General features: G+C 35.7%; 1 protein-coding gene across 7 annotated transcripts in view; it reads right to left on the bottom strand.

The window, feature by feature from the left end:
• Nucleotides 1-3,591: 3,591 nt before the first annotated feature.
• The window catches only part of WNK2 (WNK lysine deficient protein kinase 2), a 105,193-nt gene continuing 89,989 nt past the window's right edge, over nucleotides 3,592-18,795 (bottom strand). For 5 of the 7 annotated variants that reach the window (XM_087923887.1, XM_087923889.1, XM_087923890.1 and 2 more), the window contains one exon: nucleotides 10,678-14,376. In XM_087923887.1, the coding sequence (XP_087780013.1) occupies nucleotides 14,062-14,376 (315 nt within the window). In that variant the 3' untranslated portion in view covers nucleotides 10,678-14,061. Of the gene's footprint in view, nucleotides 3,829-10,677; nucleotides 14,377-18,795 lie in introns of those variants that run through there. The other 2 variants (XM_087923891.1, XM_087923892.1) reach the window with 2 other exon arrangements.

The following is an 18,795-nucleotide window of genomic DNA, read 5'->3' as shown; positions in this document are numbered from 1 at the left end:
GCTTTCCAGGTAAAATAAATATCCACAAGAAGACTGAAGAGGCAGAATTCATGAAACTGCAGAAACCAACGATGCATCTCAAAGTAATAAAAATTTTACTTCTCAGTAGGCCAAGGTTCTTAGTTATAGCAGAATAATTTGAACAATTTCTGAAATGAGATGGATGATCTTTTGATTTGTTCCACTACAACACTGAAGAATGGTGAACCAATGGACCTTCTGGCAGTAGCCCAGCGTTTAATGGCACAAGCAGCTCTGGTTTAGAATCCCTTGTTGAATAGAAATTAACTTAGGGCTGGTTTCCAAAAATCTGTCACTTTCCAGATGTATTTGGAATAAAAATCTCAGAATTCCCAGGCACCATGGCCAAAAGATACATAATTTGAAGACAGAATTCTTTAAATTGTAATCTGGAGGGTACCAGACTGAAGAAGGCTGCACAAGGTTGTAGCTAAAGTTGAAATAATTGTAATTTTCTATAGAAAACTTAGATCAATATATAACGCTTGGTTTCTTTAAAAATATCTCTTTTTAAATTACATAACTAAAGTATCTTCCAGATCAAGATTTTTTTTCATCTCCTACTATAAGATTAGAGCAGAGAAGATGGGAACAAGCAGCTGCCAGACAAGTGATGGCCATTGTATAAACTTATAACAATGGCTTGGCTTCAAGTTCACAAAGCCCTGTGCTAAGTATTCATTAATTCAGAATGGTGGGAAAGAGACTTAAATCTAAACTCTTGGAGACATATATAAGTCCCACACATTTTTGCACTGGTTTAATTCTCATCTGCAGTAAAGATTCTATCCTAGGCAAGTAATGCCTGATAATCTTTTGCCCAGACAAGCTAAAAAGTTGAGCTATGGATAAAGCTATGGTCAGTAATTTATTGTTAAGTCCTAGTTGGAGAAGCTTAACTTCTTCACTACTCAATTTCTCCAGAAGAGCTTAACCTCTGCACTACCCATACCCCACAGGATGCTCATAGAGAAAGGGACATTCACTATACTGTTGAAATTGCTCTGATAATCAACAGATGCAATTGAATGTCCTCCTGTTGAAAATAATGCCTCAGAGATCAGGAAATCCTTAGTTGTGAAGTCAGTCATCCCGCTATTATTCATATTTGAAAGGTCATAGCATTTCCATTTCCCTGTGATATACATTATCACAATGGGTATCTTAAAAATGTAGTCCAGTGGGTCTAAAATGGATTCACAGTCAGGTTCACACTTGTCATTTATGAGAGAGCAAGACTCTTTGCTTCTCCCAGCTTATCGGGCTAACCAAATGGCATGTCTGTGATAGGTTCTCTGGATGTTATATGGGCATCACTTTTTCCATGAACTCAGAAACCAAACATTTTGATTGGGTGCCAGCCACCAGCAGAACAACGATAAGGAATGCAGCTTGTTTCAAAAGCAAGTCTCCCTTTCAGCTCTCCAGAAGAGAGTATTTTCTTTGAAAACCAGTGCTTGCCATTCCAGGAATATCTTCTGGTAGGCAATTAAAAGCTTGGTGAACTTAGCATACGTTAGGATCAGTTAGGTCAATGAAATATCGTGGCAATGTTTTTTATTTGATTTTCTTTCTTTCTTTCTCTTGAATGCTTAGAAAGTGTGAATTTTAAATTTGGTATTAGAACAACAGGGAACTGAAAATAGACTGCTGCTTCTTTTAATCTGAGTTTGTGCACTCAATGAATAAGAAAGCAAAGTTGCTTGCAGAGTCTGTGGCTTCCAATAGAATACTGCAGCCATGACAACAAGAAAGCATGACTGAATCACCATGACAAAGAACCTAAGAAAACTGATCTGGTGCTGTTATGAAACAAAAGCAAAAACATTAACAAATCAAAGTTTGGAACAACTTAGAAAATAAACCTTTGAAGTAGCAAACAATAATTTAACTACCTAAATATTTGTCTGTTCGGCCTAAAAGTGAATGAAAACAAAATAGAAGTTCTTAATATGAAATGAATTCTTTTTATATTGGAAAGAGCCATGATTTGTATCAAACTGAATTCCATTAAGGAACACTATTTTCCAGGAATACTGAGATGAGAATTTCAATGTACAACAGTATAATTTCATTATATTGACATTTCTTTACAATATTATATTATTGCTGGTATCTCTTAACTTTCCATGTTAATGAAATCCATATATTATTTTGATTGTGTTGGACTTTAATAGCTTTTTAAAACGTTTGTACTTCTGTGTGAATCTGGTAGGAATGGTGCAGTGTCATTTTATTTTTACCGGTGTATGCCAGAGAGAAGTTTGAAATAACATCCTTTATTTGGCACTTCATCACAACTAGACATGTCTGTGCCTTACAACATTTCCCTCATATATCTCTTCAAATTAGATACCTGAATGTATATTTATATATTGTGATATCCAGTAGTGATTGAGATGGGTAACGCCATCATCAACTTCTATAATCATTTACATCTTTTGTAGCAAAAAGAGTCTTCTAATCTTGAATGTAATGGAAATCCTTTTGTTGTTTTTATTGTAATCAAAACATTTGCTAAGCGAGACTGATTAGAGAGAAGAGAGATTGTTGAGGATTGGACAGAGATAGGCTAAAATCTCTGCCTACTCTGAGCTGAGGAACTGAGGTTCAAAGTCACCAGCTAGAAGCCATGATGTTGTGGTTTCTGGCCCCCTGCATTTAAACAACTTCGCCAATGGGTATCTCATGTATTTAGTCGGGCTGTATATTTAGATGACTGCATGGTTTTTTTAAATACAGACCAATGGTTTTGTTCTTTTGTTTTCTTTTTTAAAACTTTTTTTCAGGAACCTGGGAGGTCAAGGGGATTCTAATGCAGCTGCTTTAAGATGCCCATTAACTTTAACAAATTTATTTCTCAAAATAGAGGCATCTTACTTCAGGTTTATACAAAGCCTGAAGAAAGCATCTCACTGGTAGACTGCTCAATCAGTACTCAAAATCCAAAACAATTCTTCCAAATCAATTTTGAAGGGTGCATAATCCTAAGATTTATTAGGAACCAGACCTTTAGGCAAATTCTTTATTTTTCTTGGAATTAACTGTGGTATGCCATGGAAACCACTTTGCTGACCCAGCAAATAGTCTGCCAGTAGGATGACACTTAGTTGCCAGTTTTTCTAAAACTCCAATAACAGTCTCTACTATCATATTTGTTAGAATAGCATTACAATTGTGGTGATGGTGGAAAATGTGGCACGTCAGGGACGATTTTCTCTGATGTCACAGAATTGGACTGTCTTTATTACTGCTCTCACAATTGCAAGCAGCAATAGTGAATGCCAAACTTTGCTTTTTTAAAAAAAATGTTGGTAATGGATATGTTAATTGTCCTGATAGCCAGATCCTCTCACATCCTCAATAAGACAGCATTGCTCTTCTCATTAACTGAATGCTGTTAGCACTTTCACAAAAGGAACATTATTTGTTTCTATAATGGAACTGAAACATTTTCTGACTGAAGCAGAACTACAGTGTGGTTAATCTGACAGTGTGGAATAATTATGTAGTTGTTCATGTGAATTAATGTTAATCAAAAGAAACAGTGAATTATTTGGAAAGTAAAGCTTTCTTCTCAAAATAAGTATAGTTTATTTTTTGCATAATGTTTGAATTTCCACATTTAAATTTAAAAACATTAGAAAGAGGCTACAAAATTGAATCGAAATGAATAGGTGGGCATGGTATACAGGATTTTCGCACACAACATCAATTCTTCTTTTAGTGAAATAAAATTTTGTGGATTTTTCCTCCTATTGGTGAATTTAGCCATGTATCAGTTAATAGTATTCTCTTCCTCAGAATCTAAAGGATAAACAGAAACAAAAAAAGATTACTAACAATGATTACATACATTCATACAGAAAAAGAAAGAAAACTAAGCTTTATCCAAGCTATGACAAGCACATCCATTTGTGCCATGCTGAAAATTCCATAAATGTCATTCTTTTTCACCCAAAAAAGTCTTTGGCTGATTTAAGCAAAGCAGAATGCCCTGCAAAGCATGAGATCATTAAGTATAAGCATCGTTATGCACTTTTAATTTTATTTTCTCCGGATATGAATATGGATGGAGTTCATGAAATCCCAAAGAAATTGGGAGAGAAAAATGGCTGAACGCAGCAAGTTGTAGCAAGCGAATCAGTTTGATTTCATTTTTAAAATGAAAACAAGGCAATAAAATGAAATCAAATATTAATTGCACCAATCCCAGATTCAGTCACGGAGTTCTCGGGATGAAGCAAAATGTCTGAATGACTTAAACATGACCTTATATGAAACTCTGTGAAGCAATAGATGGAACAATTTCTTTCTTTTCAAATAGGCCAGTCCTAGATTGGACAGGTCTGTACTTTTTTTTTTTTAAGGAAAACAGGTATGGAAAGTGCAGAGTTGCAGTGGCATGATATGAATAATATAAAAAGAAGAACCTCAGTTCCTGAGCTTTGTTGCCCAAGTGTGTTCTCTTTTACACAGGGCAGTTCTTTATCTGGAGAACAACCACAATATGGTCAATTCAGTTCATAGGTTACCATCTTTCTTACTATTAGGCAGAACAGTCTAAGTAATATACTGTATATACAAAAACATTGCCGCTTGAAGAGACATCTTGTTTTGTATTGGTTTGTTTAAAAAGTCCTCCAGTTATTTAAATCAACATTTCATGGTCGGGCATGCGGAAAAAGTGTAGCATTTTTCATTATTCTTCAGCTCCACAGCACCTCCTGACAGGACTTCTGCTTATTCCAAGCAGCCTCCATTTTGAAGGATTTCTAGTCCTTGGAAAGAGCAGGTAGCAGAGGCTTCTGAGAAACCATAGAGGGGGAAACCTACATTTTTTCCATGATAAAATTTATCATTTTGGAATGATAAAATATATGTTAGGAAGTATGAAATGGTGTTATCTAGGTTGTTTTGGGTATATAGGAATGTAAGAAATATTGCTGGGCAATATATATTGCACATTAGGCTCCAGTGGATGGTGATCATGGAAGAATTAAGGTTTTGTGAAAACACTGCACAACAGTCTGAATGAATGTGAAAAAAAAAATTCTGCTAGGTAACAGTAAGGAGTAAATGAAAAGACAAACTGTGTGGGGTCGTTTGAAGATCCAAGGCTGTTCATTGAGTGTCTGCTTAGAAAAACATTTGTTTCGATTATGGATTAATCCATAATCCGTATGGATTAAGCACAAGTCTCTTCACAGATACACATGGTAGATGAGAGGCAGATGAGAGATGACAGACCTCTCGCTGAGACTATCAAAAGTGGATCTTAAAGAAAAATGGACATGGAAGAAAAAGAAGAAAGTGAAAGAGATTGGGGTGAAAATTGCAGGAAGAAATACAAATACTGTATAGAAGGTAGAAAGTAGATGTAGAGAAAGAAGTGGAAACTGCTCTGAACAGAGTGAAAAGGTTTATGTTATAGTGCCACAGAAGTCTGGTGTTATACCAATAAGAAATATAAAAAAATCAAAAAGTATGTTTGGTAGAATGATGAAGTAGAGGTTGTGGATAAGAAAAATTGCATATAAGAGAAAGTTTTCTGCATAATAGTGTATATGGGGAGAAAAAAAATTAGTTTTACAGAGTGAATTTGATGAAAATAAACCTTTATTTCAGAAAGTGGAAGAGCTAAGTAAGGAGAATGAACTGAATTTAAAAATAAAAGTGAGAAAATATTTTGGGATGATAAAGAGAAGAATTCATACGAACGCTATACAATTTAAGTGTTGAAGATAAATGATGAAAAGGAAGTTATTAATACTATGAGAATTCAAAAATAATAAAGCTACAGATGTAGATGGTCTAATGGGAACAAAGTTAAAATATGTATTTGTTAGTGGTTGTGCAGTGTATTTAACATGTGGGAAGATTGCCTCTGTCTCTGATAATAGGAAGAATGATGTTGCTCTTCTCCTAAATTAAAGCTCCAGTGGGGTACAATAGTCAAGTATGCCTGGGAAAGTCTTTGCAGAATTCTGATAAAATAATTAGAAGATGCAATCATTAACAAAATTATGGGGATTTGAAAATAGCCTGGTGTTGTGGAAAAGAAATGTTTGTACTTCAGCAGGACATTGAGAAGTGTACAAATATAAGAAACTTTACTGTGAATTTGATTTAAAGAAAGTACATTATAAAATGAATTATGGAGAAGGGTATTTTTTAATGAATATGGAGTGGAAAGTTGTTACTGATTATGTTAAGAGTTGGTGCATGATGGAGGTAAATTATGTATGAGATTAAATGGAATGTGGAGAGAATGGTTTCAGCACTGAGAAGAAAGGATGTATGATGCTGCCTCAGTTGTTAATGTATTTTTGCATACTATGTAAGGAATGCTTGAGGTATTATTAATGGTGTGTTGGTTAAAAACTTAAACACAAACACACACACACACTGCTGTATGCTGATTGTGCCACATTGCTGGCTCAGAATGCACTGAGGAGTATTTGAAAATGTATGCATCCAAGTGAATAGTGAACAAGCTCTTTGTGTGTGTACAAGAAAAAAATCTAAAACAAAATATGAATTTAGGTAACTGTATGGTATAAAGTTTTTGCTATGTTTCTTTTTTATAGTAGGCTTTTTATGTCTTTTGCTTAGTATTTGTTGCTCTTTTTTTGTATTTTGATTATGCTGCAAAACAAGGGACTTACAAGTAAATGAGACGGTGATTATGTATGTTCACAAAATGACTTTTTAAATAAACTGTCAGGCAATATCAAGAAAATCCCGTGACTTTTAAAAAGGTAAAGTTAAGCTCCTGAACATTTCCAATTTTAGGCTAGTAGATGTAGAAAAAAACCCGGATTTCCACAAAGAAATTCAAAAAAATCAAGTTGTGCTTTGACTAATAATTGCCAGGATACTTATAATCTAGTTCTAATACTCCTAAATTTAATAGAATATTCTGCACAATGCTAAATGTGCAATTCCTTCCCCACTTAACAGTGTGCTTCTCCAGTGAAAAAATAGAGTACTTTCAAAGGTTTTAAATAGACAATATTCTTTCATTTCAATAAGTATGCATTGATTTAAAGAGTTAATTGATATTAATATCCTGAAATACACATTTTCTCAGGAAAGCTAGTATAGAAATACTACTTTTAAAGTGTAAATGCCAATCAGTTCTAAGTACCTGGTTTTTTTTTCAAGGTTGTATGGTTATCAACTTGTCCAGAATGGCATGAGTGACCCATCCATTCCATGTTTTTGTCAAAATAGACGGACATTATGCACTTGCAGACAAAGCATGGATTAGCACATAAGCAAGCAATCTTGTTTTCCCATTGCACAGTCATGCTGAGTGAATTACAGGCACATATTACTGTCAGACTTCTATGCTCACTTCCAGGGGAATAAGCCCCACTAGCCTGACACCTGAGTAACCCCCCCCCCCGAGAAAGAATTGTGTGGTCCAGTATCTAAACCAAAAGAGAATTGTAAACACTTGACTAAAGTAGCAATAGCACTTAGACTTACTGTATATACTGCTTCACAGTGCTTTCCAGCCCTCTCTAAGCAATTTATAGCATCAGCATATTGCCCCCAACAATCTGTGTCCTCATTTTACCAACCTTGGAAGGATGGAAGGATGAGTCAACCTTGAGCCAGTGAGACACAAACTGCCAAACTGCTGGCAGCCTGCAGTTGAAGACATAGTGATATAGACTGGAAATCAGATCAGCAGAGATATCAAATGTGTTGATATCCATGCCATTTCCAAAGCCCCATTAAGGGTGGATATGGATCTTATTTTGGGGGAGATTATTGCCAGTGGTCTAAGGTAGGTTCATCCAAATTCTCCAATTTTCCTCTTGTGTTTCAACTCCCATGTCCTATTCCCAGCCATTCTAGGGAATTTGTTCATGGGTGGAGAAACCTGAAGAGGATGGGAGGACAGTAAAATCCTGAATTAGATTCACTCCTAAATTCAAGCCTAGGCTTTCTAGAAAACCTTTATGGTGATATTGTGGACAGGCCTTGAAAGGTAGGACAATATTTTCACCACAAACATTACACATCCAACGTACTGAAGGTTAAGTGTAATAAGTACTTAAGGCCAACTTCTTTCTTAGCATCTTCTGGTAGACATACTAGATTAGCACTAATGATGTTGCATAGTTTAATAATGAACATCTACAAGAAAACAACCAATCCCTTAGTGGTTTGCAAACAAAATCACCACCTATTGTACTCAGAAAGAACAAACTCTGTCCCATATTAAACCATATGTTTTAAATGTAGAATTTAAATTGATTCCTACTATTCCTAAATTGATTCCACTATTTAACCGCCCTTTCACTGTTGCCTGTTCATGTCCTAATTTTTAAAGTTGCAACTGTAATAAGTTTTCATTCCTTTTCTTGGACAAGAAGAAAATATACAACTCAGTGGTGTATATAAAGTGGTACAAACATTTCAGACATTACATGGAAACCAGGAAAAGCATTACTTTGTGCACTTTCCCACAATGTGCAAATAGACATTTTTTTTTTCCTATTAAAAAGTACTGCAGTGGAACAAGTTGCCATTTATGCAGGACTGTTTATTGATGCTGTACCGTCATCCAGTTTTAACCATAGTCAAAAGAGACAGAACATTAATCTTTATATAAAGCTTTTTTTCAATGAAAAATTAACATATCCAACTTTTTGATAATAATTTTCAGTTGTAGATAAATATTCAGGCTACAAACTCCTCTAATGCTTGATGTGTTCTGTGCATGGCACAATCAAACTTTTCCGAACTTTCAGAATCCCAGCTACTTTCAGAATTCATGGATAAAAGGATCTTTAAAACAAAAAACAAAACAGCAATATATACTAACTAATCAGGAACCAAGTGAAAGCAGTAAAAACATTTTTGTTTGTTTGTGTGGATGTGTGAGTGTGCATTTTTTAAATATTAGTTTTTCCCAGAGATTAAGTTACTTTTGAAGTTAATTTATTCACCATATATTTTGGGAATCTATTAGACTTGGGTGAAAAAAATAATGTAAATTGTTTCAACCTCTGCAATAAAATTAGTTTTACTTTCTTACTTATATATATAAAATTAATTTGCACATAGTCTTGAATGAGAAAGAATGGTTTAATTTTGAAAGAATGGTTTACTTTAAATTATAAAAAGAATCCCCAATAAAAATAAAGGCTAGACAAACTAAATTAATATATTGAAGGCAGTATTTCTAGAATGTAAAAGTTAAGCTGGATAATTTAGAAATTAATTCTATTCTCAATCCCAAATGATCATGAAATTTTACAATTAAGAGGAAGCTAGCTTATTGTTCAAGGTTTTTTCATTAGAAATATGTAGAAACTTCACATTTTGAGGTAATATATCTGAATACCAAATGCTGGGAACAGAATGGGAACACTGTTATCTTATTTCTTGTTTTTCAATAATGTGCAGGTAGTCTGATTTACAACCACAACTGAGTTCAAAATTTCTGTTGCTAAGCAAGACAGCTGATGTGAATTTTGCCCAATTTTCAGGACCTTTCTTACCACAATTGTTAACTCAATCACTGTAGTTGTTAAGTTAGTAACACAGTTGCGAAGTGAATCTGGTTCCCAATTCACTTTGCTTGTCAGGAGGTTACAAATAGTGGTCATATGATCCTGGGACACTGCAACCTTCATAAATACAGGCCAGTTCTCAAGTGACCGAATTTTGATCACATGACCATTGGGGTGCTGCAATAGTTATAAGAGTGAAAAATGGTCATACGTCAGTTTTCTCAATGTCATTGTAACTTCGGGCACTAAGTGAATGGTTGTAAGGCAAGGACTACCTCTATGTCGGATTAGAAAGACTCTTGATTTCAGGCAATAAGATGCCCATCCTTCCTTCTGGATACTACATCAATGAAACTATTTTCAAAAGAGTTAATGAAATGTAGCAGAAATTCTTACATACCTGTAGTAGAAATTTGGGTGTATAATAAAAAAGAAAGCGAGAGCATGTTATGAATAAAGATAAGGACCCATCTAGGAATTTTCAGTTACTTATACTTATGGTATTAATTTTCAGGCATTATCATATTTTGTGGTAATGTGAAGAGATAATGAACTTGCAGATACTTCTGTGTCAATCTGAGAATTAGCTAAATTGTATCTATCAGTCCTTTATGAAGCATTTCACTGTCATTCATTCAGAGATACGAAACTGAATAGACGTTCAATTTTCAATGTGCCAAACAGCAGCCTACATTGCAAGTTTTCTGCTAGTTTCTTTTCTATTTCAATATGCAAAAAGACTGTAGGCAGAGTAAAATATGCTGCTTGGTGGACCAACACATGTTACTTTTGTGATGCTTAAGATTAATGCGATTGTCAACATGATTTCCCACAAATCCACATATCAAAGCAGGAATCCCATGTTTTTGATGCTGCTTATTACTGCCTTGGGTCTCAGTGCCCTTCATGATGCTTTAAAGGTTACAACTAATTCCGAATCCTTTTTTTTTTTTAGCAAAATGATTAATTGCTTTCAGTTCATTTGTGCGCCACTGACTTTTTTTCCCCAGGTAATATGAGAAATGCCTCCTTTCTACTCCTGGCCCTGATTTTAAGAATAACTTGCTGACTATACCCACATGCTAAGTCTATGTAAAAGGCTAAGGCTGAACTGGAGAAAAACAAGGCCTCAATATACATCAAGTGATTATGACCAATGCTTCCGATAAGCCAGCTCCTTATCTGCAGAGTAGAATGTGGGCTACATTTGCAAGGCCTTTCTTAGATAGAATTTTAGCATCTCTTTCAAAGCCATAAAAGCACTTTGAATATGGACTGGATGCTTCTTAATACTAGTTATTTTTTTTTTTGATGCAGTATTACAATCAAGTCTCGCAGCTCTGTAGTTCACATATGCTCAAGTAAGGGCATTTCCTTACTATCAAATTGTAATGTTGAATATATAACTTTATTGTCTTGTTGCCATTGAAGTTGTTTAACCATTCCTGCTCAAGTAGAAAGTTAAGGTTTTTTTTCTGACCCCAAGTAAAATTACAGCAGTATGCACTGCAAGCTAGTTACATTTGTGTATTTGAAAAGAGTTGTTTGCTTCTGGAAGTGCAACTGCAGAAAGAACTAATTCAATTCATTTATATTTTTAGACTTTCAGTGTGACATAGCAAAATGTGATATCTACAAAGGACAACCTCTTAAAGAGATCACATCCAGATTTATAGCAGGGGAATCCAGGGAAGCATTCTTGGGCAGTAGCCCTCTGGCCTGTCATGGGAACACTCTCCCTTTGGAACCTTTCCATGGCCAGTCCACTCAGCTTTAAGACCTGTGGACTTCAACTTCCAGAATTCCTTGGTCAACATGGCTGACTGAGGAATCCTGGATGCTAAGTCCACTTACCTTAAAGTTGCTGAAGGAACATTGCAATAGTCCATTGCTTTTCAAAATGTGTCAAGATATTCCTGATCTATCTGCCCTTTGAAAGCTGTGCTTCGGCTACTAGAGAAATGGGTTGAAATTTGCATGTAGTCAAATTTTACTTTATGAAGTAAAATCTCACGTATTTTAAAATTTCACTAATATAAGCCTTATACAATGATGGGTAGTTCTCTAAAATGGAAATAAACAGACACATGAATTCACTACCGCTCAATTAAGCTTTGCTCCAAAATTTACTTCTGAAAGGTCACAACTTTTAGGATGAGGCCTATAACTCAGTAATAGAGAACCACCTACTTGGTACCCAGAAGACTTCAAGTTTAATGTTGGCATCTGCCTCTGTTCAAGATCTATGCAACTGATTTAAAATATTATATTGACTGCATTAAAACTCTGAAAAATGTGTCATGCTAGTAATCTTTTTGATATGCTGAAATGGCACAACTCTTCCATCTGGTTCATTCCCTATTACATCTTTTTTTCTCTTGTTCAACATATATAATCAAAGTTCAAAGGATTATATTTTTTGATGTTATTGTATTGATTTTTGCTAAATAATAAACATCTTTCCATAGCTATTTTCTGCCTAAACTTGGAATACCCCATAGTTATGGACATTATAGAAGTTAATATTGGTAACAAAACTAGTCAATCATGATCAAGCCCTTTTCCATCAAATGTGATTGATGAAAAAATATTGTCTGTAGGTAGAACTTATTTGCTGATTCCATCTTCTGAAATGTTGCTCATTTTGATGCCCGAGGTATCATTGTAAGCATATGCATGAAATATTTCAATTCTAATTCTAGATATCCTACCTATCATTTGATGGCATGAATTGCTTTCAAAATATACCTGTCTCTGATGATGGGGGGAGATGACCTTGAACTGTAAGGAATTGCTCCTTAACAGCTGAAACTTTTAGCAACACATTTTTTTTTAAGCACAAAAATGTTTATTTTTTTCCTTTTCTTGAATATATACATTGTCTTGGTAGTGAGAGGTTATACCACTGACCATCATATACAAGGGGCTGAAACAGGCTGTACAATAGGCAGTCGTGGCAAATGGGAGGTTTCAGTGCAAGCAAAAGGGGGAAGACAGTGAGAAGACATTTTTGGTGTTTATGCTCATAAAGCATACATACATGAATCTAAAATAAAGTCTCAAACAATGTAAAAATACATGTTACAGAGAACAGAAATCTCTTACTGTACATGTATTCTCCCCAGGCAGAAGACTGCGTCAAGTTCTACAAAATTCAATTCTAACAGAATTGACAGCATTGTATTCAATGGTACCAACAAAATATTACAGACAGTTCTTGAGTGCTCAAAGTACAGTAGACTCATACAAATAACAGATGAGCAGCACCAAACAGCTCCACCCCTTCAGCAGGCAGTTTAAAAATACCGCTGCCATATTGAGAGTGGTAAAGTGCAAGCAGTGTGCCTTCAACTCTAGTACTGTGATTCTGTTAAGTGTGCCATTATATTTGTAGATGGGATTCTTTTCCACCAAAGCAACAAAGACTTGCCAACCTGCAAATAAATAGTGAGTGGCTCTCATGTGCCTTTAGACTGACAGGTGAAGATGCAACTTCTACATACGGTAACATAAAGCGGATGTAAGAAGGAAGGAAGGAAGCACAAGTCAAAAGCCAATTCCATTTCACGGAGAATACTCTTAAGCATTTGGTGGACAGGCAGATCACATGCAAGGAGACTTCCGTACTTACAAAGATCTTATTGTCCTAATGTCAAGAATTATGGTTAAGTATATTTCACACATGAAACATGCAGGGTTTTGTAATGTAACTGAATTAGATTGTTCAGAAGATGGCAAAAAATGTTACAGCTGAATATCAGAGGGGGAAGGACATCTGCCTGCCAAATTTGCTGTTTGAAAGAAAAAGAGAGGTTGCCACTTGCAACTGCTTCTTCAGAAAGACCACATAACACTTTTCCCCCTCAAACACAGAGATACAACTTACATTCAGACTTCTTCAGTAACAACAAAGCGATCCATTTCATTACGCTTTACTCAAAGGGCTGCAGCCCCAGTCAGAGAGGGGGTTAAAGATTTAAACTACCAAACACTCCACTTAACTGCGGGTTAAATTAAAAGCATTTAAAAGGAGAAAATGGTCAAGAATTTCAGATGTAAACTGTCACCATTAAATTTATACCTTTGTATTTCTGCAAATAAAAAAAGTTAAGCTTTCCCAAGAAGTTTGTAAATAAAGTACACCTTTCAGTTATTGTTGTGATTATTTTTAACTTTCCCAGTTTGGACTGAGAAGCTTGAATTCAAGGCACTATACTCCTGTAAGATCAGTACTATTCTCCTACCCATCCATTCAAGTACGTTAGTGTTGAACGTAGCTGTTTCAAACACCAGAGTGGAAACTCAACCGTCTTCAGCAACGAAGGAGAAGGAAGAATTGCCGAAGAGCACACAGATTGGTGGGAAAGCATTCCACTAGGCCGGCCTGAGGTGGGCATGGCTAATGAACTAGTGAGCCTGAATGGGACCAGCAGGGAGAAACAGATTGCCTAGGAGCTAAGCAATGGATGGTTGCCATTTGGAAGTCAGCTACTGAGGTCATTCCAAATTAGGGCCTCTGCAGGGGCACTGGAAACAACTGGAAGCTACTAGGGCAAAGAGCTGGAAACTGTGCAATGCTCTGGCCTCCTCTGATGCCCAGCTGGGTAGTTGGGCCCGACCAGGGCACTCCAAAGAAGGTCGTAGGGAGAACTCCTCCATACTGACCAAGAGACATCACATAAGGTTTGACTGGGCCAGTTAGGAGAGTACCTGGCATAGGCACTGGCTGGGATGGTGGAACTCCAGAAGTTAATGCAGCTGACAGTGGACAAGTCACTGGAACAACACACTTTTTCCCCATTCCTGTTCTTGCTGCATTAACCTATAAAATCAAACATAAGAAAATGTAGATGTAATTCTTGTTTCCTCTTTTCATAGAAATTATCATTGTCAACCCATCTCTTTCACCCTGTTTGGAGGGGACATGCTGGACATGCTCCCTCCTTTGGTCAAAATGGCCAATGCAGAAATGAACACACAACTCCTTCTCACGGTGGGGCTCTAATCTTCTCATGTTACCAATATAAACACCAAGGGAACTCTAGTGGAATACAATACATTTTTAAGCACTGCAGGATTCCCCCCCCCCCTCAAATAATCATTAGTTCTCCCTGCAGGAACTGATAACAAATCAATGTGACAAATCACTGCTTCCTTAAAGCAACATCAACTATGGCTATTTCTCCAGCAGTAGCTGATATTAGCTGGAAAACCTTTTGGCTATGCACATTTTAAAGAGCCCATGGCTAAATTTGGAAAACTAGCCATCTATAACATGTTATAAAATGGAAAGCATGTTTCCAAAGCAACCAATTGTAATAAGTAGTTAACCCTTTCCCTGCTTCTGTTAAATAACTCTGCAATCATTGTAAAGTCTCTCCCCCTAGGTGTGTTTCCACCTCTTGAATAGACATTTCAATATAGATGCAGGATTCTTCAGTCAGTTTCATATCCAGGCACAGTTAAACCAGATGAAAGAGATTTTGGATCACTGAGAGCAGCTGGCATTTTGAGAACTATGAGGTTAAATATAGACCAAAGGATTGCTTGGTCCCTCTGGATCTGCATAGCGGGTTTTAATTACATAAGTGATTTACAACTTTTGACAGTGATTCCATTAAGTTAACACCTACTCCTGAACAAGCTTCCTTTGAGGAAAATCCCAGGTTCTATAAATATGAAATCAGACTGATAATTACACCTAGGGACTGCCCATTCTTACAGCAGAAAAAGCACACAAGTACACAGATGAAAGGCAAAATATCTTGGGGAATGGTAAAGGTGTCTTCATGCTTGGCAGATTTTCTAGAAGTACAGATAGTCCTCAACTTAAGACCACAATTGAGCCCAAAATTTCTATTGCTAAGCAAAGCAGTATTTGGGGAGTTTTTTTGGCCACGGTTGCTAAGGGAATCACTGGAATTAAGTGAATTGTGCAGTTTTTAAATGAATCTGGCTGTCCCCGTTGTCTTTGCTTACCGGAAGCCAGTTGGGAAGGTTATAAATGATGATCACATCATTCCTGGGACAATGCAACTGTCATAAATACATGTCAGTTGCCAAGTGCCAAATTTTGATCACGTGACTATGGGGATGCTGCAATGGTTGTGAATGTGAAAGCCAATCACAAACCACTTTTTTTCAGTGCTGTTGTAACTTTGAATGGTCACTAAACAAATTGTTGTAAGTCAAGTAGGATCGACTTGTAGGACAGCAGGACCTATAGATCCTATTGAGAATTATTCTCAGGCTAGCAGCCATTTAATTTAGTTCATTCCTAGATCAGACCAACAAGCCAATTCCTGTGCAAAATTAGTGTTGTGAAATACTAATCTAAAACATTGTTTATTGGTGTCTTTCTTCTAAAATACTGCATGTTTTTATTCTGGGAATAAAGATAATTTTCTCAAGAAAAGAAGGGGTTAGCTAAGAAAGAAAAAACAGTTCTAATATAGCTGTCCCCTCCCAAGATATCAAGTCTTGCAAGTAGAAAAAAGATAAATAATTTATAGCTCCATGACCAACTTTTGCTTTTTTGAGAATACTCCATGATCCAGATAGAGGTTTTAGAAAAGAAAATATGTTTCTGACTAACATTAAGTTGAAGAAGTAAATTAAATTTGCAGAATAATGTGCTATTTTTCTCTCTCAATTCTTTATAAAGGGAAATACCAACAGTTCTTATCTGAGAAATATTCATTATTGAATATTCAATATTGCAGAATATCAATGTGTATAGAAACCCTATCTCTATGTCTGCAGTAAAATATAAAAACAGGGGTGCCACAGAAATGAACACAGTCAGAACTTCTGAAAATAACTGCTACTTCACTACATTTGCTATTTGTGGCCTTGTAAGGTATTTGGAAAAGCTTTTAATGACAGATAAAGTTGTTTTGCAGAATGGATTTGGCTCATGATACTTCATTGAGGCAGATGGCCCTGCCTTTTGTGCCACCACAATTATTCCTATGAGTCTTTTCCCAACCTTGATGCTCATTAGATATATAAACTTTAACCATTTACATTAGCTTAAAACTCTACTAGAGTCTAGTCTTAGTTAATTAGCCTCAATCTGTTAAAAAAAATTCAAAAGAGTTTATTTTTATACAGGTAGTCCTCTCTTAACAACAGTAAAAGGGACTGGAATTCCCATCATTAAGCAACACAGTTATAAAGCTTTTCATGTGATGAGTTGTTTAGTGATAAAAATTCTGGCAGTTCTTATAGTTGCCATTATTAGGAAAATCGCACAATGCACAATGCCATTAAGTTCAATGTCGTGTGGTTGCCATTTGCAATCTTCTGCCAACTTTCTACTTTGCTTGTAGAAAACTGTCAAACAGGTTTGCAAACGGCAATCACATGAGATACTGTGATTGACACAGTATGGTCCCTGAACAAGTTATTAAACAAGGACCACATGTATAAATAGCAATAGCGCTTAGACTTATATACCACTTCACAGTGTTTTTACAGCCCTCTCTAAGCAGCATAGAGAGTCAGCCTATTGCCCCCAACAATCTGAGCCCTCATTTTATTGACTTTGGAAAGATGGAAGGCTGAATCAATCTTGAGCCTGGTGAGATTTGAACTGCCAAATTGCAGTCAGCCAGCAGTCAGCAGAAGTGACCTGCAGTACTGCATTCTAACCACTGCACCACCACAGCTTAGTACTTTTTCAGTTGTGGAGTAAAATGTGACTGCATCTATCCATCACGTATCTGTGGGCAGTAAACTGACATATTCTTGATGATATGTGGTTATTGTATATGAACATTACATGAACCCTCATTTGATTTTTTTTCAGAATGTTTTTGTTGATTTGATTTGCAAAGAATTATTCCATAAAATTCAGAGCCAAAGAAAAATATAACTGATTTATGATACCGTAGAAAAAAATCCTCCAGGATAAGAAGAAACATTGAGAGATTTGTTGGCTTCAAGCTTCATTCTTTATGACAACACTCATTAGGACACTCAATCACATTTTTATATAACACAGTACACTGTAGGTGGCTTTTCATTGGAGTGTACTACCTATGGAACAAAAAATTGTGTTTTGATTATTTTCAGCCATTATTCCTCATTTGCAATGGTTGGGCCACTACCCATGCTGATTTGATAGATTCTGCATTTTAAGAACACATTACATCATAGGAGGAAGGGAAATGACTGTTTTCCTATTTTCACTCATGGCTTTTAAATGCAGATTAATGCCAATTAAATTCCACCAACATTTCCAATTCTAGTAAAGCAGCTGAATAAATAAGCAAGCCACATGAAGTACCATTGTACGATATCCATGATTAATATCCACAGTCATGGAATTACCAAACACAAGAGGCTTCATTAGATATGGAAAATGAAAAAGAGAAACTCTGAAAGATAAAGTATTACAGACTAAACTATGTAGTGGCTAAACAGTATTTTGCAAAGTATTAGCCAAATCAGAGAAAGATCTGAATTTTTTAAAAAAAGATAAAGAGAAAATGCTCAAAAGCTCTTGAGAGCATAAGAAAGTATGAAGGCCTAGGTAAAAGAAGCCTGAGGAAATGGAAAAGATTTTTTTAAAAGTCAGAAAGTTAAAAAGGCATGAGAGAAAGAAGGAAAGATCAAGATATTTAACTGGACTGCAAAGGAAAAAGGTTTGAAGGCTAAAAAAATAAATACAGCTACCTGAAAAGATGAAAGAAAGAAAGCTTTACAATATCAGGGACTCAAGAATTGCAGCTGGGGAATTATTGTGGAAGAGATGATGTAGAATTGATTTCCCTGAAGTCGGAACAAGAACAAAGAGTTTAAATGATAAGGAAATAGATTTTGATTGGACATCAGGAAAAAATATTTTAATAGCAAGAACCAATTCTTCAACAGTAGATGCTTAGACAGAGGCTGGATGGCCAGCTGTTAGGAATGCCAAAGGAATAGATTCTTATATTGGGAGAAGGTTGGAAGAAATATCCTCCAGTATCCCATCCAATTCTTCTGTGTTCAATTTGGGTTATCTTTAATAGGATTTTTCATTGTTTTCCTAACATTTGCACTATTTTTGTTTTACTTTTTGTTGTTGGTTCCTTGAGCTAGAAACCAGATATGAAAAATAAAAATTAAAAAATTAAGGTCTTTATAGTGTCCTGAGTTTTAATTTTTGAATCTTTATGCCTAAAGATCTTGGTAGCCAGATTTTATATTAACCATGATTCTTCTTTCAGATACAGGAAGACAATGCTATAAAAAT

The sequence above is a fragment of the Pseudonaja textilis genome, chromosome 2 (genome assembly GCF_049901715.1).
Source record: "Pseudonaja textilis isolate UNSWEBS1 chromosome 2, rPseTex1.2, whole genome shotgun sequence".
NCBI lineage: Eukaryota > Metazoa > Chordata > Lepidosauria > Squamata > Elapidae > Pseudonaja > Pseudonaja textilis.
The sequence above is the reverse complement of the archived record's forward strand: the minus strand, read 5'-3'. Positions and strand labels throughout refer to the sequence as shown.